Consider the following 21,839-nt stretch of genomic DNA (forward strand, 5'->3'; position numbering starts at 1 on the left):
ACTCTTTTCTTATGGCGTTACTTTCAGTGATATCACATGTACAGATTCAAACTTTCCTTTTCCACACAGTGGGCTGTGATGTATTCTAACTACCATCTTAGAATAAGATGGTGGTGGAAGTTATTCATTTTCAAGTCTGGCTTAACCTTTACCTATTCCCTTTCTGAAACTTCAGGTCTCTGTTAGTTTACAATATGAAGAAATATTTTAGATCACTTCAGAACATATAGCTTTTATTAAATTATATAACATATTGTGACACGGATGGCGTAACGGGAAGTGGGGGTCACGTGAACTCTGCGTTTCCTCGAGTGATGTCATGTACCCCCACTCCTATCATTATGCAACGCTCGGTAAACACCCCTCCCTGCAAGGCTGTGACGTCACGCAGCAGGCGACTCCTTGCAGCGGCTATTGCTAGGCAATGCGTAGGTAGAAACACCTAACAACAATACCTGATATCTGTTGCTGAGCAGCAAGGTGTTATCTATGTTGTCCGTGCTGAGCCTAAATAAGGAGCTGCAAACACTATTCGGTAATAGTGAGTAGTGAATTACTAGAGAGTGTAACCAGTCAGTTGCAATCTAGCAGTCGCCAAGTCGTTTTGTATCGAGTGAATGGAAATGACTACAGGAGAAGTATTTGTGATACTGCAAATGGCAGTAGTTGGGAAATTGTGAATTGTGTAATTGTAAGAGTGAATGCTCAAGAAATTCGCTATATCCATTACGGCGTGAAGTTACTTGTGTTATACACCTAACACGTGACAGTATTTTAATTGAATTTCAGCACTTCTTACAGCAATTTATCTCTTTAAAGCACAGGGATAACTGTATGTACCATTTGCTTGACTATTAAAGAAACCCCTCTTTTGCCTACGGAATGTATTTATGTGTTTTATATAATTCTCAAAAGGAATACCATATTACTTCCAATACAAGACACCCTCAAATTTAAGACACGTCCAGTTTTTTAATATGGGCTTTAGGAAAAAATTATAAAGGTGCATATTCCTAGAAGTTTAAGATGCACCTCATTTTTTCAACAGGGAAAAAGTGTAAAATGTGCATCTTATGTTCAAAGTAATAAGGCATCAATTATTTCCCTAAACAGCATTAACCAGTTGGTCTTTGTCATGGAGATGCAATATGTTTCCTCTTAGGTAAGGCCCTTCTCTTAAGGATTAAGAGACGGGCCATTTAAATTCCAGTAATGGCTGCGGGCTGGAGTTAATTGAAATGCCTGCCATTGTAGAGTAATAAAAATTGTAATCATGTTACTGAAAATGCTGTGATTTATGAAATTTTTGTGATAAACGAACGAAATAAACGCTGCTTTTATCTAGAAAGAATATAGAATCAGATATTGTAATTTACAGATTTTAAAATCTGTAAAAATTGTGACATTGTTTCCAAAAAAAATCCCCAATTTTGAGCGTCTGTCCACAAAAAAGCATAAAGCTTCTGCACAAAACGTTTCTGCAGTATAAATGCATGCTGCTGACATTCTCTCTTACTATGTCTTATCTGGTGAAAGGGGAGGAAGTTTGTTTGTACTGCACATTCTCCAGTCAAGTCGGCTTCCTGTATACATGAGTGTGGGCGAGTTCTTATCCTACTTTGTCCTTATGAAACTCTGCCTGTTTATACACATATGTCAGACTATCCACAGAGAGACACTGTTCTTGGAATATCCTCTCATTCCACTTGCTTCCATGTCCCTTCAGAATAAACTGTAAGCATTCTAAATGGTGTGATTTATGAGCGGCCTCTCAATTTCGGCTTCTTCCATGCGAAATGGGGCCATGGTGCATAGTTGAAATTGCGATGTTTTATAAGCGTTACGAATAGAGGAAGCCACTCACCATCACTGGCCTACTTCCTGCTAATACGAGACTAATGTTGCGTGTGTGTGCTTCGCGTGGAAAACAGAGTTACATACGGACAAAGTGCATGAATTGCGACGTCGGACTCTGCATTCAGTTACATGCAACATTCAGCTAGATGATGCAGGAAGGAAGACAGGCTACTTATAAAGCTGATGTCCAAAAATAATATAAGTAGAACAAGAATTTCTATCTTAAAATTAGATTTAAAAACACTGTGCGCACGCGTGGACTGCGAGTCACCATACGGTGTCCTTCGGCCACTCGGCTTTACTTTAAAGGTCCCCATACAGTGTCTTTCAGCTCATAAAGGTTAATACTGCAACAAGCAGCCTACATTTGATATAGGTCTTCTCATCCTCCCCACTCATAGCCTCTTTTGTGATGGGACAGACACACATATACAGAGGTTGTACAAAATAATGGAAACACTACAGATGCTATACACATTTCTTTATTAATATGGTGTTGGACCAATTTTTGCCTTCAGGAGAGCCACAGTCCTTCCTGGAGTGAACTTGTACAAATTTTGAACAGTCTGTAGCAGAATTTATACCATTGTTGAAATACATCTTCAAGCTGCTTTAGAGATGTTGGAGATGGGAATCTGTTCCTCACTGTAGTCTTGAAAACTGACCAGAATGGTTCAGTGCAGATCAAATCTAGTGATTTGGCTGGCCAGAGAAGATGTTGAAGTTCACCTTCATGCTCTTCAGTCCATGACTGAACAGTTTCAGCTCAGTGACAGAGTCATTGTCATTGTAGAAATCTCCATCATTGTTCAGAAATAATTCCTGGATCATGGGATGCTCCTGATTATCCAACCTGTGTATGTATTCCCTTTCAGTAATTTGGCCATGAAGGGCAATAAAGGGACCAGTAGAATACCATGCTCCTGCTGCCCAAACCATCACACAAACTCCAAATTATTGGGCATGACAGGACACCATTGTTTATGCATATGGGCATTACTTTTAGTAATCAGAAGTTTAGCAATTGCAGCAGTACTATGGATGTTTGGATTTGTTAAGCTCACCTCAAAACATTTTTTTGTGGAAATAGGGTTGTCAAGATGAATGTTCAGTTCTACCACAGTTCACCTGTGCTGCAGCAATTGTGTAATTTTTCAAAACAATCCTTCTCAGTGTTTTCACCCACTGTTCCTCTTTGCTGATGTTGTCTTCCCATGATCCTTGTATGCCCACATAACCTTAGAAACTGTCAATCTCAATGCACCTAATAATGTGGCAGTTTTTATCACAGATGCTCCAGGTAAACGCACACCAACGATCTGTCCTCTTTGAAAATCGGTGAAGTCTCCCATTTTCCGAGTCTTTCACACGGGCTGTCACTCAACACAGTCACTAGTGCACTTACATGAGCACTACTGAGTGTAAATAAATGGAAGAACATTCAGTGTTGCCAACAGATGAGTGAAATCTTTGGAAGTGCTTCAAGTGAGAGTGAAAGTCCTAGAGAAAAGTACTATTGAGTGCCTACTCTGGGAGATTTTTGTTTGCAGTCATTTTTATTTGCAGCGTCACTCCTAAAACCTACAACTCAACTTGTAGGAATTAAAAATTGGGATAGAAAAATATAAAACTCCCATCATCTATTATTTGTATTCTTTGAACCAAAAACTCTGTTGATGAAACAAATCTTATACTGAACTAATTTAACTCGTACTATTATCACTATTTTTATTAATTTCGTTATTATTATTATTGCACTGTGCTGTGTCTGTAATTGGCCTTGCGGCTGTTGACTCGGCACATTAATAATAAAGAATTGAATTGAATTATTATTATTATAATTAAATATTTCTGTTTCTTTTTCACTTCTTAATAACACTTAGTTTTATGATAATGAAATTATTATTATTATTGTTATTATTATCATTTATTTGCTTGTTTGTTTACTTTTCTTCATTATTGTGTTTTCCCAAGAAATTGCCTGTAATTTGTTTTTGACTTATAAAGTGTTTGTCTATAATGTACACGTAATTACTTTCATCTGCACTGTGCTAAGTCTGTAATTGGCCTTGCGGCTGTTGACTTGGCACATAAATAATAAAGAATTGAACTGAATTGAAATCACAGTGCCCCCCCATTCACATTGGAGAATTTTGCCCTTATGGAAATTATCAATCCTGGCTATAAAATTCCTGGTATGGACCATAAATTGTAATTTATATGCATTGAAGCACTTCCATATTTCTTTCCTGTCTGCAGTATGATGTATGGACATATAAACCTGATTTTGCCATTTGGTTGTTCACATTCTGGCTTTTCTCTCATTTTTGCCAGGATAGCAAGAAATGCATAAATATCTCTGACCTTCAGTCTTTTGAGTTACGTTGTGTTACCAGATGGGTTAGATATTAATGTGTTTGAAGTGCCAATTCATTCCTCTGAAATGTTTATAAACATCTAAAGAGTATACAGTGTCACATCCTTGAAGACTGTAATCTTCATAGTCATTGGTGGGAGAACCTCATATGTCACATTCTCGTGTGTTAATGGGTGCTGAAGAACTTATGTAATTGTAAGATTTGAGGCTTTCACGGCGGTGACTATGAAGAAAGCAGTCTTCTGGGATTTGGCACCGTGTATATGTGGTGCCAAATCCCAGAAGACTGCTTTCTTCACCTTACGTAATTGATGTATCATCATTAAATATCCAGTGAACCAATCAAGAAGATGTCTGCCTGTATGATATACCAACTATATTATATCCTTATTGACAGGAATCCTACTTGCATCTGGTATACCACATCATCAGGCTATTAATTCCATTCGTTTGAGTGTCGGAAGAGAGACAACAAAAGGTGACATAGACATTGCCATTGAAGACTTAAAACAGTCTGTAACAACATTGTTATACAAGAATTCATCCTAGGTAGGTAGTATTTTCATATTGTCACATGTTAGAATGACTCAACGGGGTTTGGATTGGATGTTTTGACCACTTACAGATCATAACTACAACCAACTATAACAGTCATGAAATTTGCACACGCCAAATATCACTGTAACTACAGCACTAGTCACTTCCTGGCAATGGATTCTAACAGTGGAGATTCTTCAGCTTCTGTGCTAAGCCCTCTCATCACAGAGTCCCTTACAATTCTCATAGTGCTTGAACTAAGTCCCAGGCCACCAGCCATTTCACACCAACCTCCTAGTCTTCTCTTCATAGCCTGATTGTAGTTCAGATGATGTCCTCTTTATATAACCCCTTTTCACATATGGAGTAGAAAACACTGTTTCCAACAGTTCCTCCTTTGTTATAGCTCAGCTGTTGCTTGTTAAGAATTTGCTGCCTACCAACGGCTGTTGCCTTGTTCATTTCACACTCACTACCTAGAAACAGGTCCATATGCCACAGTACCTTTCGCATCTGCAGGTTTTAGTGACCAACTGATTAACTCTGTGGAGCTGAGTCCTGCTGCTTATATACTCAGGAAGTTTCCATTATCATGAGTCAGATGAATTCAGTCCATGCCGATAGTGGGTGTTACTGATTTATGTAAATTGTGTTGTATATTTTACAAAGTAGAAGAAAAAGAGATTTGGTGTAGAAGTCAAATTTTGGTTTCTTTCACTGGGTTGTCTCATTGTCATGTTGTAAAAGGATGTTACAAAATTTGTACATTGTTTCTGGCGCATTTATCTGACGAAGATAACCTCAGATATGAGATGACCATTTTCATGCTAGAACATTTGAAGAAAAAGGTAATTCTGTTACTTGTCCCAATAAAGTTTTAGGTGCAGGTCAGTTGCGTAGAAATATTTTTTTTTTTTGCCATCTCTTCAGAACTGTTTAATTTAGGTCCACAGAATATTTAATACTAGCATATACTAATTGTCCATTGTGTTTGTTCTATCACCAATTATTTTTGCTGATATAGTACTGTATTTTGTGAATACTACACAGTTATTGGTCCCTACACTGTGCATGATAATATTAACCTTTAAGGTCCAAAGTGCACCAATCAGTACAGCAATGAGTATGGTCACTGTGGCTGAAGTACACCGATTTGTGAAGTTGGGCATTTAAACTCTGCTGGCAGAAGCACGTGCACACTCCACTAGTAGAAATGAACACCCAATCCTATATACAGGGTGGGGCGCAGAAACTTCCTTTTGGGAAGACTCATTGTGAAGGGAGGGGAGGTCGCAGAAAAGTGGGGATAGGCTCGGCGAATGCAGCAGTCGCGGAAGTTTCTGTGTAATACCCCTCAGTAGGAAACATGAGATGGACGAGTGAGCAGCGTGTGTTTGCTGTCGAAGCCTATTTTTCAAACAACCATTCCTACTTGGCAGTGCAGCGTGCATTCCATACTCACTTCGGCATTAAGCCCAAAAGTTCGGTTCCCGACCAGAAATCGATTTTTTTGTGGGTAGAGAACTTTAGGACAACCGGGAGTGTGGTGAAAAAATCATCAGGACGACAACGGACCGTTACGATGCCAGAAAATGTGGAGGCGGTTCAACAGTCAATTTTGAGATCTTCAAGACGCTCCGCTCGCAAACATGCAGTCGCCCTAGACATATCCAATCATTCAATGCGCCAAATTCTTCACGAACATCTTCATTTCCATCCCTATAAGATTATTGTTGTGCAGTTGTCACCACGTGATTTCCAGAACCGAAAACGGCGGACGAAACGTTATTGGAAACTTTACCCCTGATGCACTTGTTTTCTTTAGTGATGAGGCACATTTTCAGCTATCCGGATATGTCGACAAGCAGAATATGCGCTATTGGAATGGTAACAATCCCAGAGAGCTCCCTGAGGGGCCACTTCACAGTGATAAGGTGACAGTATGGTGTGCATTGTTGAGAGTTGGAGTTATTGGTCCTTATTTTTTTTAAGAAGACAATCATGCAGTTACTGTCAATTCACAGCGGTATGTGGACATGATTAAAAACTTTTTCGAACCAGCTCTTGAAGAAATGCATCTAGGAAATGTCTGGTTCCAACAGGATGGTGCCATTGCCCACACAGCCCGAGCTTCGATGACAGTCTTGAGGGCAAAGTTCCCCAGACGGCTCATCTCGCTTCGATGTGACATCCCGTGGGCAGCACACCCACCTGATCTAACGCCCTGTAATTTTTTTTATGGGGATACCTCAAGGCAGAGGTTTTTAAACATCGCCCCGCAAACCTGCTTCAGGTGAAAAATGTTATTCGCCAGTAAGTAGCCCAAATTCCAGTGCACATGTTGGAACATGCAGAAGGGAACTTCAGAAAACGGTTGCATCAGTGCATAGAGAATGGTGGCCACCACCTTCAAGATATTTTGTTTAAAACTACATGATTTAAAACTTTAAAGTATGTTCTTTCATTAGCTAAACATAAATATAAATTATTATCAGCAATAATTTTTCTTTTATTCGCCTTCAAAAAAAGTAAGTTTTCCCTCCCTACTCTGTATTTAGTTTTAAATAGAGTAAAATTCAATGTGCATACCTTTTTTTTTTGTAGTTATCTGCTTGATGTATATACAAGGTTCACCTCCCTCGTCAGGTAACTAAATCTCATCTTTCTATGGTACTTTTTGAAGCACTCAAAAATGCATAGTCCCACATCACATATCTTGCACTTCAGTTTCCCTTCAATTTAATCATCTTCCAGACAATAATGTATCATTGCCATTTTATGTACGATGATATGAAACTACAATTTTTGAATTCACAGTGAGCTCACAGAAAGCTGATTGCACCCTATATCTAAGCTACAGTGCATGTGTTTGTTTATGACTTTAGAAAGGGTAATATTCTATCTCATATGCAAAGGAGGGCTTGGCTCTGAAGAAGGGAACAAAGTCACTGTAACCTTCCTTAAGCTGCAATACTTTCTCTTCTTTGTCCTTTAGTCAAAAGACTTCAATATCTGAAGAATGAAACAAAGATGTGAGACTTGCCAGCAGAGAACGAAATGATTTTATTGCTTCCAGCTAGTTTATGGCACCAGAGAATGCGAAAATATTTCAAATGCTAGAAGCCAGAGTAATTTTATGATGAGAACTACTCTATTTACAAGCAGGGAACAATTTTTACAGTATACATCAAAATTACAAGAAAAAATTAAAAATAGAGTATAACTTCTTTGTCTTAGTATTTTCAAACCTTACATTATGCTGTGCGGCTCTATGTTCTTTGCTGATAAAACAAAATTAATTCCATTCATTTATCATAAAAATTGTATTACATACAAACAAAATAAAAGCCACGGAGGCTTTAGTCCGCAAGCAAACTATACCGACTGAGCAACCGCCGCCTGTCGACGAAGTTAGTGCCTACTTTTGCGGATAGTGTGTGTTGCAGTGGTCAGCACAACAAATCTCCACAACCGTTAATTTCGGTTAATTTCAAACTGCCATCTTACAAGTCCAGGACAAAAAAATCTCAAAACCATATCTGTGAAAACAGATGGTGTACTAATAGGAGTAGACTATTAATTCCCCCACAGCACACAGTTTTTACCCCAGTGAAACAGCAACAAAGAATAAATTTAAAACTGACAGTCAGCCTGAGAGGTAGTGTTAGACAAATATAATAATATAACCCTGGTGAATCCACTGGAGGTGAGTGAAATAAGGCCAAGACAGGGATTTAGGATAACATGCCAAACACAACTTAGAACAACCAACACTCACCTTGCAGTTACCAAACTGCCAGTGGCCTGTCCAGCGACCCCTAAGGACTACTACAGTGAGAGCAGTTACCAGCTCCTAAGGCCAAGTTATGAATGCCTGATCAATGGACACAGTTCAACTGGCTGGCAGAAAGGAGAAGATAGATAGGAGATTAATGGACAGTAAGAGAGAGGGAAAAGCAGTAGTTGTACAGGAAGGCTGCTGCAGCCTGTTTTGAAAAATAACATGCACTGACCCAGGCAAAGCTTGGTTCAGCTGTTACCAAATGTTTCACCTATGCTACAGTTTCAAAGGATTTATTAGCTGTCCTTATATTAAGTTTTCTTCTACTTTTTGTTGACAGACCACGAATGTGCTTGTATACCTGTATGTAGCTTTCTCTGTTCTAGACCAACATCCTTATATGTGTGTAATTGAGTGTCATTGTTTTTTCAAAGGCAAAAATAATACCGTCTAATGTGACTATTTAAGTTTTATCACTTGAGGATTTATCTCCCGTATATGTTTCGATCCTTATGGATCGTCCTCAGAGGGTATCAGTACTTTCGGAAACTACTATTACAATAGATGTTAATTGTATGGATACACATATGATGTCTAAAATGCACAATATGTGCAATGTTGAACCTTCCACATTCACAACAGCCTTCTTGGTGTTAAAACTTTTTAAAAAAGTTTGTTTTAAAAAACTTTCAAGATCAAGCTTAAAATTTATGAACCATGCAGGCTTGCATCAATTCTCCTATTGTTATTCGTAGAGGTGCCTGGTCCTGTGCCACCTGTTTATCTTGCGAAAGGAGATCCTGCAAATGTATGTATATATACATATATATATTTTTAAGGATTTTTTCCTACCTTAGTATTTCCGTGATTAGGTGGGTCCCTGTCACCACGGCTTGGCGGGTCCTCAGGTTGGGGATGGAGGAGATGCCCTCCAGTTTTGGAGGGAAGCTGCAAATATATTGAATAAGCAGTTGTGGACAGCCAACAAGGGGTGGCCCTCCAGCTTGGTGGTTGGGTGTGGGGCTTACAACTCCTCACTAAAAAATCAGTATACTACGAAAATGAACACAAAGTCTCGGACCTGGACTGATTCCTTGGATAAACGACCTAAGCTAATGAAAATGGATATTCTTGTTTTTTGGAGAGATACCCACATTATATTTGCTTCCTTTATTTAGTAAATTTTCTTCTTTTCAGTGAGTTGTATGTTAATCATATTGTGCAAACGTGGGTAAAATGTTTGTTTACTAGTTGCCTTTTCATGTTGTTGATTTATCAATTTTATTATTAAGTATATTATAGTGTTTTTTTTATTCCTCAATTAGTCGTTGATTTACGTCATTTTCTATTATAGGCCAGTTGGTCTGCCAATATTGTGCATTTCTTAAATGTTCTTAAATGAGCAAAAATGGGTCACCTTTACTTACACAGGAAACTACATAAGAAAAATCGCAAAACTATTTAAAAACACTAACATAAAGATAGCCTTCAAAACAGCCCACACAATAGGAAAACTAACAAATGATAAATGAGAAATAAATCCAATACGAACAAAGTAGGATATACAAAATGACATGCCAAAGTTGCCAAAAAGCGTACATTGCCAAACAGGTAGAAATCTAACAACAAGATACAAAGAACACCTAAGAAACATAAGACTAAACAAGGATGAATCAGCATTCGCCCAACACATACTAAATAAACAACATCAATACGGGCTGATGACAGTAATCATGGAAATGACTGAGAAAGCCAAAAAGGGAGGCATCATGAATATAAAGGAGGACTTCCATATTTATTGTTTTAATAAGTTCAGTAAATTGATAGAAAAGCAAAAACACATGAAAGAAAGTAATAGTCAACATAACGTGTTCCACCTTATAATACAACATCAGAACACACGCACATCAACGTCACAGACACAGGCAGTATAAATTACAAGGCACAGCACACTCTAGAACAGTGTAAACAACACAGCAGGCCACAAATAAACACGGAAATACTAAGGCAGGACAAAATCCTTAAAAAAAAAAATATATATATATACGGTAGGGTCACTGAAATTATTACAATACCCATAATATATTTGCAGGATCTCCTTTTGCAAGATAAACAGGCAGCACAGGACCAGCCACCCCTACGAATAACAATAGGAGAATTGACGCAAACCTGTATGGTTCATAAATTTTAAGCTTGATCTTGAAAGTTTTTTAAAACAAATTTTTTAAAAGTTTTGACACCAAGAAGGCTGCTGTGAATGTGGAAGATTGAACGTTGCGTATATTGTGCATTTTAGACATCATATGTGTATCCATACAATTAACATCTATTGTAATAGTAGTTTCCGAAAGTATTGATATCCTCTGAGGATGATCCATAAGGATTGAAACATGTAAGGGAGAAAATCCTCAAGTGATAAAACTTAAATAGTCACATTAGATGGTATTATTTTTGCCTTTGTCATTGTTAGTGTGATGGACCAGAATGAAACAAATCAAAAAAAGATAAATGTTTTCATCAGCATAGACCTGAATCTGATGTGGTCCATTCAGTTGCAGTCCCACCTGATTGTCATTGATGTTTGTAATGGAATATTCTGAAAGAATCTGAAAACAAACAGTGATGAAGCATATCCTTGCTTCAGATTATTCCAAATAGGCACTGTGATAACAGCCAAATTGCATTCATGAAGAAGTTAAGAGTAAATTAAATTTCTAGAATACATGCTAAACATTCAGCTCATAATCTTTTATCTTCCTATCTGTTTTTTAAAAAGAAACCTCAGAAACTACAATTTTTAACTGTTGTTTGCTGAGAGTGTCAAACTTGGGGTCTTTTACTAGGAAAAGGACATAGATTCAGCATATCAGAGGACAGAGTTCTGAGAAGGATATTGGGGTCTAAGAGGGAAGTAGTGACAGGAGGTAAGATAAAATTGCATAATGAGGAATTTCAAAATTTGTACTCTTCACCAAGTATTATTGTGAGACAAAATGAAGAAGAGTTTTCGGAATCGATGGGCATGTAGCATTCATGGGAGACATAAGAAATTTATACGAGGGTTGGAACTTTAATAGTGGCAACTCTTTATTTACAACTGATACAAAATAGATGCATGTTTAGAAGTTTAACTGTCCTTCAATGTAGTCACCAGCATTGTGTACAACCTGTTGCCAGCGATGTGGAAGTCGTAGGATACCTTTAGCAGGGCCTGATAGTTCAAATGGAGTGGTCTACTGCCTGAAGAATCTCTGGAACAGTTGTGAAGCGAATGCCATGAAGTGGTTCCTTCTTCTTAGGAATCAAGATGAAGTTACAAGGGCTTAAGTCCGGGGAGTATGGTGGATGGTACAGCACTTCCCAGCCCCATCGATTGAACAAATCAGCCACAGCTTGCGCTGCATGCATCCGAGCACTGTCCTGCAAAATGATGGGTGGATTCTGCAGAAAATGTCCCCGCTTCTCTCTCAAAGCTGGTCGCATGTTGTGTTCCAAAAATGAACAGTAATACTGCGCGTTGACGGTCTGCTGTTGGGGAACAGTATGCATTAGGATAACACCATCACAGTCGTACATGAGAATCACCATAACTTTCACATTGCTGGGGTTCTGACGAACTTTTGATTTTCGTGGTGACCCGTAATGATGCCATTTGTTCGATTGGCATTTAATTTGTGGCTCATACGATTTTGCCCATGTCTTGTCCAGCATAATGATATGGCATAAGAAAGCCTCTCCTTTGCGTCCATAGCGCTCCAGGTGGTTATGAGCAGTGTCATGTAGCCATTTCGGCATTTCCCTCAAATGTGGAACCCATCGTGATGCAATTTTTCTCATGCCCAGGCGTACCTTCAGAATGTGAAGCACAGTCATATACGCTAATCCTGTCTCTCGGGCCAGCTCACGAACCGTATGGTGTCAATCACTCTCCAGTAATGCGGAGGACACTAGGACGACCTGGCCAATGCATGTCTGCCACATTTTGGTGTCCCTCATTGAAGGCTTTTACCCGCCTTGCCACTGTTCTGTAAGGCAATGCAGATTCCCCGCAAGCCTCTCGAAGACCTTGATGACACTGTCGGGCTGTACGGCCTCTGGCACATTCAATCTTTATCCAACTCCATTGTTCCTGTTTCGAAAACATAGTGACAACACTACATTAGACCACCAGCTAATACGAGGCTCTGTTCTTCTCGTCACCGCGCATGCGTATGATGTGGGAAGGTTGAGTCCATTTTCTCTGAGGTAAGGTAGGTATGTAACTAGCGTGTGGTACAAATGACATTATTTGGTTCCGTTGCATGGTGTCTCTACAGCAGTGTTGCCACTGTTAAAGTTCCAACCCTCGTACTAAATATTGGTCACAAAATGTTAGTACAGAGACATCTTGGAAGACCTGTGGTCCGTCTCATATAGCCTGAGACATGAAGTAAATAACTTCATGGAGGAAAATAAGTCAGATATAACAGAAGCTTATACAGTGGAACCTCCCTTAACGAGCACCTCTCATAACGAGTAATTCGCATAATGAGCATAACAAATTGTAAAAAAAATGACTCGCTTAATGATCGACCTTTCGCATAACGAGTGACGAGAGGGGAAGTCCCAGATTGTGGGCTTGCTACATCAGTCTGTGTTTAGCACTCGTTCCACTAGCATCTTAGTGTCGCTTGTGATCACACATTTTTCCAAACTTGTGTTCAGACATATTATTTGTGATTTCTTTTTGTGCAAAGTTTAATAACCCTTGCAAAAATCTCCCCAAAGAAAAAGCCGCAAAAAGACAGCCATAAGAGAATAAAAATAACCATAGAAATGAAACGTAAAATCATTGAAAAACGAGAACGAGGTGTGAGCATGGCTGATCTAGCACGCACATACAGTCGGTCTACATCAACGATTTGCTCTATCCTCAAGAACAAGGACAAGATTAAGGAGATAGATGCTTCAAAGGGAGTGACAAGAATATCTACACAACGGTTACGTATTCTCGACAATGTTGAAATTGCTCCTCATATGGATAAACGAAAACAATTGCAAGGTGACACTATTAATGAGAACATCATTTTCGCCGACCTCGTTGAGAAGACTCCAGGGTCATCAATGGCCGAAGAACAAGCATTTAAGGGAAGCTGTGGGTGGTTCGAGAAGTTTAAGAGAAGAATCGGCATCCAGAGCATTGTAAGGCACAGTGAAGCAGCAAGCTCCGACACAAAGGCAGCAGAGAACTTCATCAGTGACTTCAAGAAGCTCGTAGATTCTGAGGGTTACCTGCCGCAACAGGATTTTAATTGTGACGAGACAGGTCTCTTCTGGAAAAAGATGCCGAAGCAAACCTATATAACAGCAGAGGATAATGCATTGCCCAGCCATAAGCCAATGAAAGACCATCTCACGCTGCTATTTTGTGCCAATGCAAGCGGTGATTTGAAAATTAAACCGCTGCTTGTTTACCATTCAGAAACTCCACGAGCCTTCAAGAAGTGTAAAGTTCAGAAGAGCAGACTAAATGTGATGTGGAGGTCCAACAACAAGGCTTCGGTGACACATGACCTTTTTACTGATTGGATCAATGAAGTGTTTGGTCCTTCTGTGAAAAAATATTTGCTTGAGATTAATCTGCCACTCCATGTCTTGCTTGTTATGGACAACGCTCCTGCCCATCCTCCAGACCTACAAGATGACCTCCATGATGAATTTAAATTCATCAAGATCCAGTTTCTGCCTCCCAACACCACTCTGTTACTCCAGCCTATGGACCAGCAGGTTATTTCTAACTTTAAGAAGCTGTACACTAAAGCACTCTTTGAGCGTTGTTTTGAGGTGACTGAAGGGACCAATCTCACTCTCAGAGAGTTTTGGAAATATCACTTCCACATCGTTGTCTGCCTCAAGATGATTGAAAAGGCATGGGAAGGGACTACCAAGAGAACCCCCACTTCTGCTTGGAAGAAGTTTTGGCCAGAGAGCGTTGTTGAATGTACCTGATAGTACCTATGGAGCCTGTAGTCAAAGAGATTGTGTCTTTGGCCAAGATCATGGGACTGGACGTGGATAACAATGTTATTGAAGAGCTTGTGGAAGAGCACAGCCAAGAGCTGACCACCGAAGAGCTTATGGAGTTGCATTGTGTTTCACAGCAAGAAGTTGTGGAGGAGAGTTTGTCAGGGGAGGAGGAGGAGGAGGAGGTAACAGCAAAGCAACAATCTTCTGGCGTAATAAGAGACATTCTGAAAGCATGGGAAACGGTTGCATCGTACATTGAGAAGCATCACCCTAATAAGGCAGTGGCTATGCACGCTACAAATTTATTTAATGATAATGCTGTGTCGCATTTTCACCAGATTTTGAACCATCAGTAAAAACAAATGTCTGTAGACAGCTTTCTAGTAAAAAAGAATTAGATATGTATCATAAATAATAAATTAATTATTTCGATTTTTTTTTCTGCAAATCGAATTCGCATTCCAGGTTGGTTCATTCCTCATAGAAGAAGAGATGAAGATGATTCACACTCCTTAACAATGTATATATAATTTTCTTTCAATAAACGTTATACATCAAATTTTTTGAGTATTTTTTCGGCATGGAACACATTATCATATTTACATTAATTTATATGAGAAAAATTGTTTCACCTAACGAGTGTTTCGCATTATGAGTAAGATTCTGGAACGAATTATGCTTGTTAAGTGAGGTTCCACTGTACTCTTTAAAATAAAAATTGCACAGACACTTCATTTTTATGCCTATTTATGGATAATTAACAAAGAAGAAAATACAATTATCTTGTTTATTTGCAATAATGCCACATGAGTTTGCTTATGCTCAACAAAATGTGGCATATTTATGCCATTCAGGAATTGTTGAGCCACAGCAATCTGTAAATATGGCTATTATGCAACAATAAGGAAAACGATATTTTTTCCTGCTGTGCCGAACCGAGCCACACCCAGCCGCACCGCACTGGTTGCCTAGCAACGCCTCTCTAAACACAGTGATTACACAATAGATGGCAAGCTCCGTTTTCCACCTGTCTGATTGAGGATTTATAAGAGAAACTGGGGTACCTAAGGAGTCAGATGAAGAAGTTAGTCAGAGTTAGTCATTTCTTGGATTGAGTGCGAAACAGCTGCAGGAGGAAGAAGACCTGAATGTGTGATTAGAAGATTTCATGTGTGATAATCAGTGATAGTGTGCGATAACTGAGACGTCAGCCCGTGAAGACTTATTGTGTGACTTCAAGACTTGTGTGTGTGCTGTAGTTCAGTTATATTGGGAGTGTGTAATTCAGAGAGACTTTTATAGCTCCCTTGTTATAAATACAAGAAAACTAATGAAGATAAGAGGGAAGAGATTAGTGTGTAGTGAGGATAAGTTGTGTAAATCAGCAAGAGTGTCATAAGTAATTGTAGTTATGAACCAAAGAAGCATAAGTCATGGTTCGATGAAGGATGCTCAAAATTATTAGAGCAAAGAAATCAGGCCAAATTGCAATGGTTACAGGATCCAAGTGAGTTAAATGGGGATAATCTGAACAATATAAGATGCGAAACCAGCAGGCATTTCAGGAACAAAAAGAGGGAGTATCTGAAAGACAAAACTGATGAGCTTGCAATGAACAGTAAGAACAAGAATATTAAGAGACCTGTATAGAGGAATAAATTTATGGATCCTGGAAGAAGTTGGCTACCGCCTGCAGGAAGGTGACCAACCATGCAACAGTTGCATGGCACCAAAGAATGTCTTCAGGAAAATTCTGACCCAGGGAAATTTTGGACTGCGGCACGAATTGGCTGCCAGCAGAAAGATGACTCACTGTGCAGGAGTGGTATGGCGCAAGGGAAATTTCATCAGGAAATATTTGACCAGGGACAACGTTGAGCAAGAAACCCAGAATGGATGAACAGAGGAGAATAGACATTGGAAGGTCCTGGAATGCAACAATGGCATAAGGGACCGAGGCCTGAAACAGCAGCTACAAGGCAGCAAGCAAATCAAAGGGCATCAAAGGGTGAAGCCCAGGAGAGCGAGCACCTCAGCAAATGAGGAAATGGACCTTATGGAGGTGTCGGCCCTCTCTGAAGTGAAAAGGAAGCAGAATTAGCCTAAGAAGAGCTGGATATTGGGGAGCACTGGCCACTCTAAGAGTTATGGCCCCCACTACAGAGAGAGAGAGAAAGAGAGGAAGGAAGAAGAATTTTGGATGCTGGCAGTACATCTGGATGTACTAGCACATTAGCAGTGAACTGCTAGGGACGAGCTGGCCTTAAGGAGGGAGCAGTTGTAGTGGTTGGAGAACAGACAACAGGAAGGAATGAAACTGAGCCAGGGAAAAAGAAGACGTTGCAAGCACAACCCTTGGAAGAAAGGGAACAGGGCTGCACCATTAGGCTATCTGGGGCAAACGGCCTTAAGGAGGAGCAGTGTAGCGTATTTGCTCTATGCAGGAACTGTTGAGCCACAGAAGACTCAGGGCACATGCGCAATGGTAGAGTTGTGGATTGTATCAGTGTGTTGCAAGGCAACAGCTCTGTGAACGCTTGGATTGTGCAACAGTAAGTAGGGGTCATGTGACCTCTGCTTTTCCATGAGTGAAGTCACATACCCCCACACAGCCTGTTGCTACACCACGCTCAGGAAACACCCCTCCACACTAGGCTGACGTCATGCAACAGTCTTATCATGTAACTGTTTTCTATGGAGTCCGTGCCGCAACCATTTCTATGCAGTGACTCATTAAACATGTTCCAACAGTATAGGCTCTTTTCTGTGTTGTCAGTGCAGAAGCTATGTAACAAGTTGACACAACAGATGTCAGTGTTTGTTAGTATTTGGAAGTATCTTGGAGTATTTGAGATTGGCAGAAGCAAGCAAAGCAGAGCCAGGAATACAGAAGGTCGCCCTGTGAGGATGTCAAGTGTAAGTGGAAGATCTTATGTGTAATATTTGGAGTGGTTTGAAGTGCCAGTTTCTTTGTTCAAATCCGTTGCTAGGAGATGACTAGTGGAAGACAGGGAATTCTAGTGCATGTGTAAAGGTGAACTGGAAAGAGTGTAAAACAGTGATAGCGCTGTATTAGAGTGTAATTAACCTTTAAATGCTGGACTTCTGAAATAGTGTAAGCTTGAGCTGGCCGGAGTTTATTTAAATTCCCGTCGCTACTCTGCGTTTAAATGTCCGTTCCTGTTAGGGGGCTTAAACAATTTTAAGCATTGTGTTTGAAAATGCTGTATGTAACTCAATTTTTATGATAAATGAGTGGAATTAACTTTGTTTGTATCAGCAAAGAACAGTGTTGCATATTATAACGGAAGATTTGAAAATTTTTATACAAAGAGTTATACTCTATTTTCAATTTTTTTCTTTTAATTTTGATGCGTACTGCAAAAATTGTTTCCCAGTTCTTCACAGAGTTGTCCTGCATTATAAAAAAGTCATTTCTATTTGTAACACTTGACACATTTTAACAGTCCATGGTGTCATAAAACAGATGGAAGCAATAAAGTCATTTGGTCTTCTGCTAGCACTGCTTACACTCTTCACATTTTCGAATCTTTTGACTTAAGGTCAGAAGAATGAAGGCATGGCTATTCAAGAGAAAACTAGAGGGGTCCCTTCTTCAGTGCTGAAACCTACTGTTATAGCTGCAAGAGATTATTGCCCTTTCAAGGGTCGTGGACAGACAGTTGTATCATGGCTGAGATACAGAGTGTGATCTGTTTTCTGTGCATTCATAGTGAAATCAAATATTGTAGTTTCATTTCAGCCTATATATACATCAATCAGATAACAACACAAAAGGTATGTGCATCGAATTTAATATATATTTTTAACACATTAGTCTGCAGAATCTGCAATGAAAGTACTGGCTTGTGGATGAGTTTGAGCATAATTCATATGTATACTCTTTTTTACTGTTGTTCACTTAGGTATCATTTTAATTCCTCAGTCAGACTCAAGTCTGTCTGGTAATTACTACATTTAAAAATAACTATTTAGGACTGTGCATGCGCTTCTACTAGTGGCGTGTGCACATGCTTCCACAAGCGGAGTTTAAATGCCCGACTGGCCAAAACAGGGTACTTTGGCCACGACGACCATCACTGGCCCGATTGGGGCACTTTGGACGTTAAAAGTTAAGAGAGAGTGCGTAAGTGGTTAATAAACCCAATTACCAATCCGAATGGCGTCTTCAGTAGTCCATCACGTTACAATATGTGGTGTAAAAGATAAAGTTGTCCCTGTACTTAACTAATTAAGCATTATAACATGAAAGTGTATGAGGGAGTGGATGTATAGATCCACATTCTCTTGACTTCAGCACTAGTTGGAAATGTATGGTCAGCTTCACGCTCCATCCGCTTTGCTTCCGGCGGTACCCACTGGATAGGAGGCTGGATGGGCCCCAGATCCAGTGTGGATGACATAGAGAAGAGAAAATTCATTACTATACTGGGACTTGAACTCCAATGACTGTCTCTGAACATACATATACATAAATATTGTAACATTTTTGTCTACTGAAGACACCGTTCGTATTGGTAATTAGTTTTATTAACCACTTGCAGGCCGTAACTGCAATTACTTATGACACTCCTGCTCATTTACACAATTCACAATAACTACATGTTAATCTCACGACGACCTTTCTATGGCTATCTTCCACCGAGAACTCTTTTTCTGTCACTTAAACACTCAAACACTCTCAAATACTGACATCTCTTCAAAGTCAAAGTCATATTGCAACTGATGGTCAGTCAGTCAGTTGCCCTGCATGTATTCAGTCACAAGGTGTTTCGCGGTCAGTTACCTAGCAGCGCCATGTCCATCCACCTTACAATATTATAAAATGTCTGCTCAACATAGGGAAGCATGCCACTTGTGGAAATGGCACACTAGCTCTGCCTGGAACTGAACAGCATCTCCGTTATTGGTTGCACTAACATGTGATATCCTTGTGTCTGTGCTTATGTATTTTTATTCATTTTACACATTGATTGTTGTTCCATGTGGAAAGAGTAGAAACCGCTTGTTCAGTTATGTATTGTGTAAGCTGAAGTGTCTGCTTGCTTCATCTTTCTGTTATATGTGTGTGTTAATTTTAAAACCATGGTTGAATGACGCCTCTCTGTGATGAACATAATAAAGGAAAGCCACTGACATATGCTTAAAAAGTGGTTAAACGTTTTTACAATGAAAATTATCTTCATATTAAACTGGATGAAGTGATGGTTTTGGTGGCTCATGCAAAATGTCATATCCAAGGCTAGTGTAAACCATGCTAGAAAAGAACAGCAAAATTGTGTGAAGTTAGTTGAATAAAATACTAGCTATAGCAAATAATGATGTGCTACTGTATATCATGGTAGAAAAGGTCAGAAAAGTGACAGAAGGTTCATCATCATCATCATCATCATCAGTAATCTGTCCACAGGTCCACAGTCTCTTCCAAAACAATTCCTCCACTTAATGCGATCTAGAGCTTTCTCCTTCAAATGACAGTATCCTCTTCTGTACCCAAGGTCATCCAGCATCTTCTTACGCCTTCTTCCTCATATTCTTGTCACTTCTATCCGCCCCTCTATCTTTCCTTCAATAACTTCTTTTAGAAGGCAATTTCTGCGTAAAACATGGCCAATCCAATTAGCCTTCCGTTTTCTTATTTCGTGTAGGATATTCCTCTGCTCACTGACTCTAATTAACACTTCTTCATTTCTCACATAATCGGTCCAACTGATCTTCTCCATNTCTTCTCCAACACCACATTTCGAAACTTTCCAGATGTTTCTGATCTACTGCCCTAAGTGTCCATGTTTCAGCCCCATACAGAGCTATGCTCCAAATGTAGCATTTCACTAGTTTCTTCCTCAAATTTAAGTCCAGACAGAAGGTTAGCTGAATAAAATACTACCTGTAGCAAATAGTGATTTGCTACTGTGTACCATGTTAGAAAAGTGATGGAAAGTTAGTTGAATAAAATACTACCTATAGTGAATAGTGATTTGCTAGTGTATACCATGGTAAAAAAAGACAGAAAAATGATATAAAGTTGGTTGAATAAAATACTAGCTATAGCAAATTTTGATTTGCTAATATATATAATGCTAGAAGGGCTAGCTCAAGTGGTTAGTCACTGGCTTCCCACTGCGGCAGCCTGGGTTCGATCAAGTGGGATTTGTGGTGGACAAAGTGGCGCTGGGGCAGGTTTTCTCCAAGGACTTCGGTTTCCCCTGCCAATCTTCATTCCACCAGTTGCTCCACAATCGCCCTCACCTATCATCTGGGGCTGGTACAATAGGCCAGAAGTGGCCACAGTACAAGGGACTTAGTCCCACCCCACTAGCAATAAGAAAAAAATAGGTTGCTAGAACAGAATGGTAAAGTGATGGAAAGCTAGTTGAATAAAATGCTGCCTATACTGAATAGTGATAATATATACCATGATAGAAAAGAACAGAAAATTTGTGGAAAGTTAGTTGAATAAAATACTAGCCTAAGTGAATAAGGACTTGCCATATTTTTATCATTCAGTTCCTCACAGGCTTTTGAAAGTATTTGGCTTTCAGTTTGTGACATGCAGTCACCAATATGCACTCACTGAGAAAAATGAAATGGAATAAAGTAAATAGAAAACTGCACAGCCTTTCTTTCCCAGAAGACACATTAATTTTTTTCGTGTTTATCGTTGTTTAATTACATTTGTATAGACATCAAATGCTCTACAAGGAGACCAGTATTTTCACAGTTTGTAGTAACATGACTGCCACAAGTTAATGGTTATGGTTGTTAGTGGAGGGGAATGGGTGTGATTGCTTATTTCAACTCTCTGAGTTGCTGAGGCAAGGCATAGGCAGGTATGGAGACAATATTATGATGGAATCTTAAAAAATTAGGGAAGAGTTTTGATGATAGGATTGTGCTGGCACATGATAGGGGCCAGTGGCAGGTAGTTGTGAACACAGTGACTTTCATCATTTCTATAAATGACGGTGAATATCATGAGTATCTGAATAGCATTTCGCTTCATGGAGTTAGAGCATTGTTAGGATGAAATCTAGATATCTACAATGAGTTGGACCACCAAATTGATCAGGACATCAGTTATGCCAACAAATTAATCTGTAAAGTACTTGATACAAAATTCCTTGGAATACATGTAGACAGTACACTGTCTTGGAAAATACATATTGAACAAATTATACCTAAATTAAATGCAGCTTGCTATGCGATGAGATCAATTAAGCCTTTTATGTCACAGGAAACATTGAAGATGGTTTACCATGC

At 39.3% G+C, this 21,839-nt stretch overlaps 1 protein-coding gene across 4 annotated transcripts in view; it reads left to right on the forward strand.

The window, feature by feature from the left end:
* The window catches only part of LOC111875504 (selenocysteine lyase), a 70,682-nt gene that overhangs the window by 37,313 nt on the left and 11,530 nt on the right, over window positions 1-21,839 (forward strand). For all 4 annotated transcript variants that reach the window (XM_023871807.2, XM_023871808.2, XM_033755842.1 and 1 more), the window contains exon 8: window positions 4,632-4,783. In XM_023871807.2, the coding sequence (XP_023727575.1) occupies window positions 4,632-4,783 (152 nt within the window). The remainder of the gene's footprint in view (window positions 1-4,631; window positions 4,784-21,839) is intronic.

The sequence above is a fragment of the Cryptotermes secundus genome, unplaced genomic scaffold (genome assembly GCF_002891405.2).
Source record: "Cryptotermes secundus unplaced genomic scaffold, Csec_1.0 scaffold425, whole genome shotgun sequence".
Taxonomy (NCBI): domain Eukaryota; kingdom Metazoa; phylum Arthropoda; class Insecta; order Blattodea; family Kalotermitidae; genus Cryptotermes; species Cryptotermes secundus.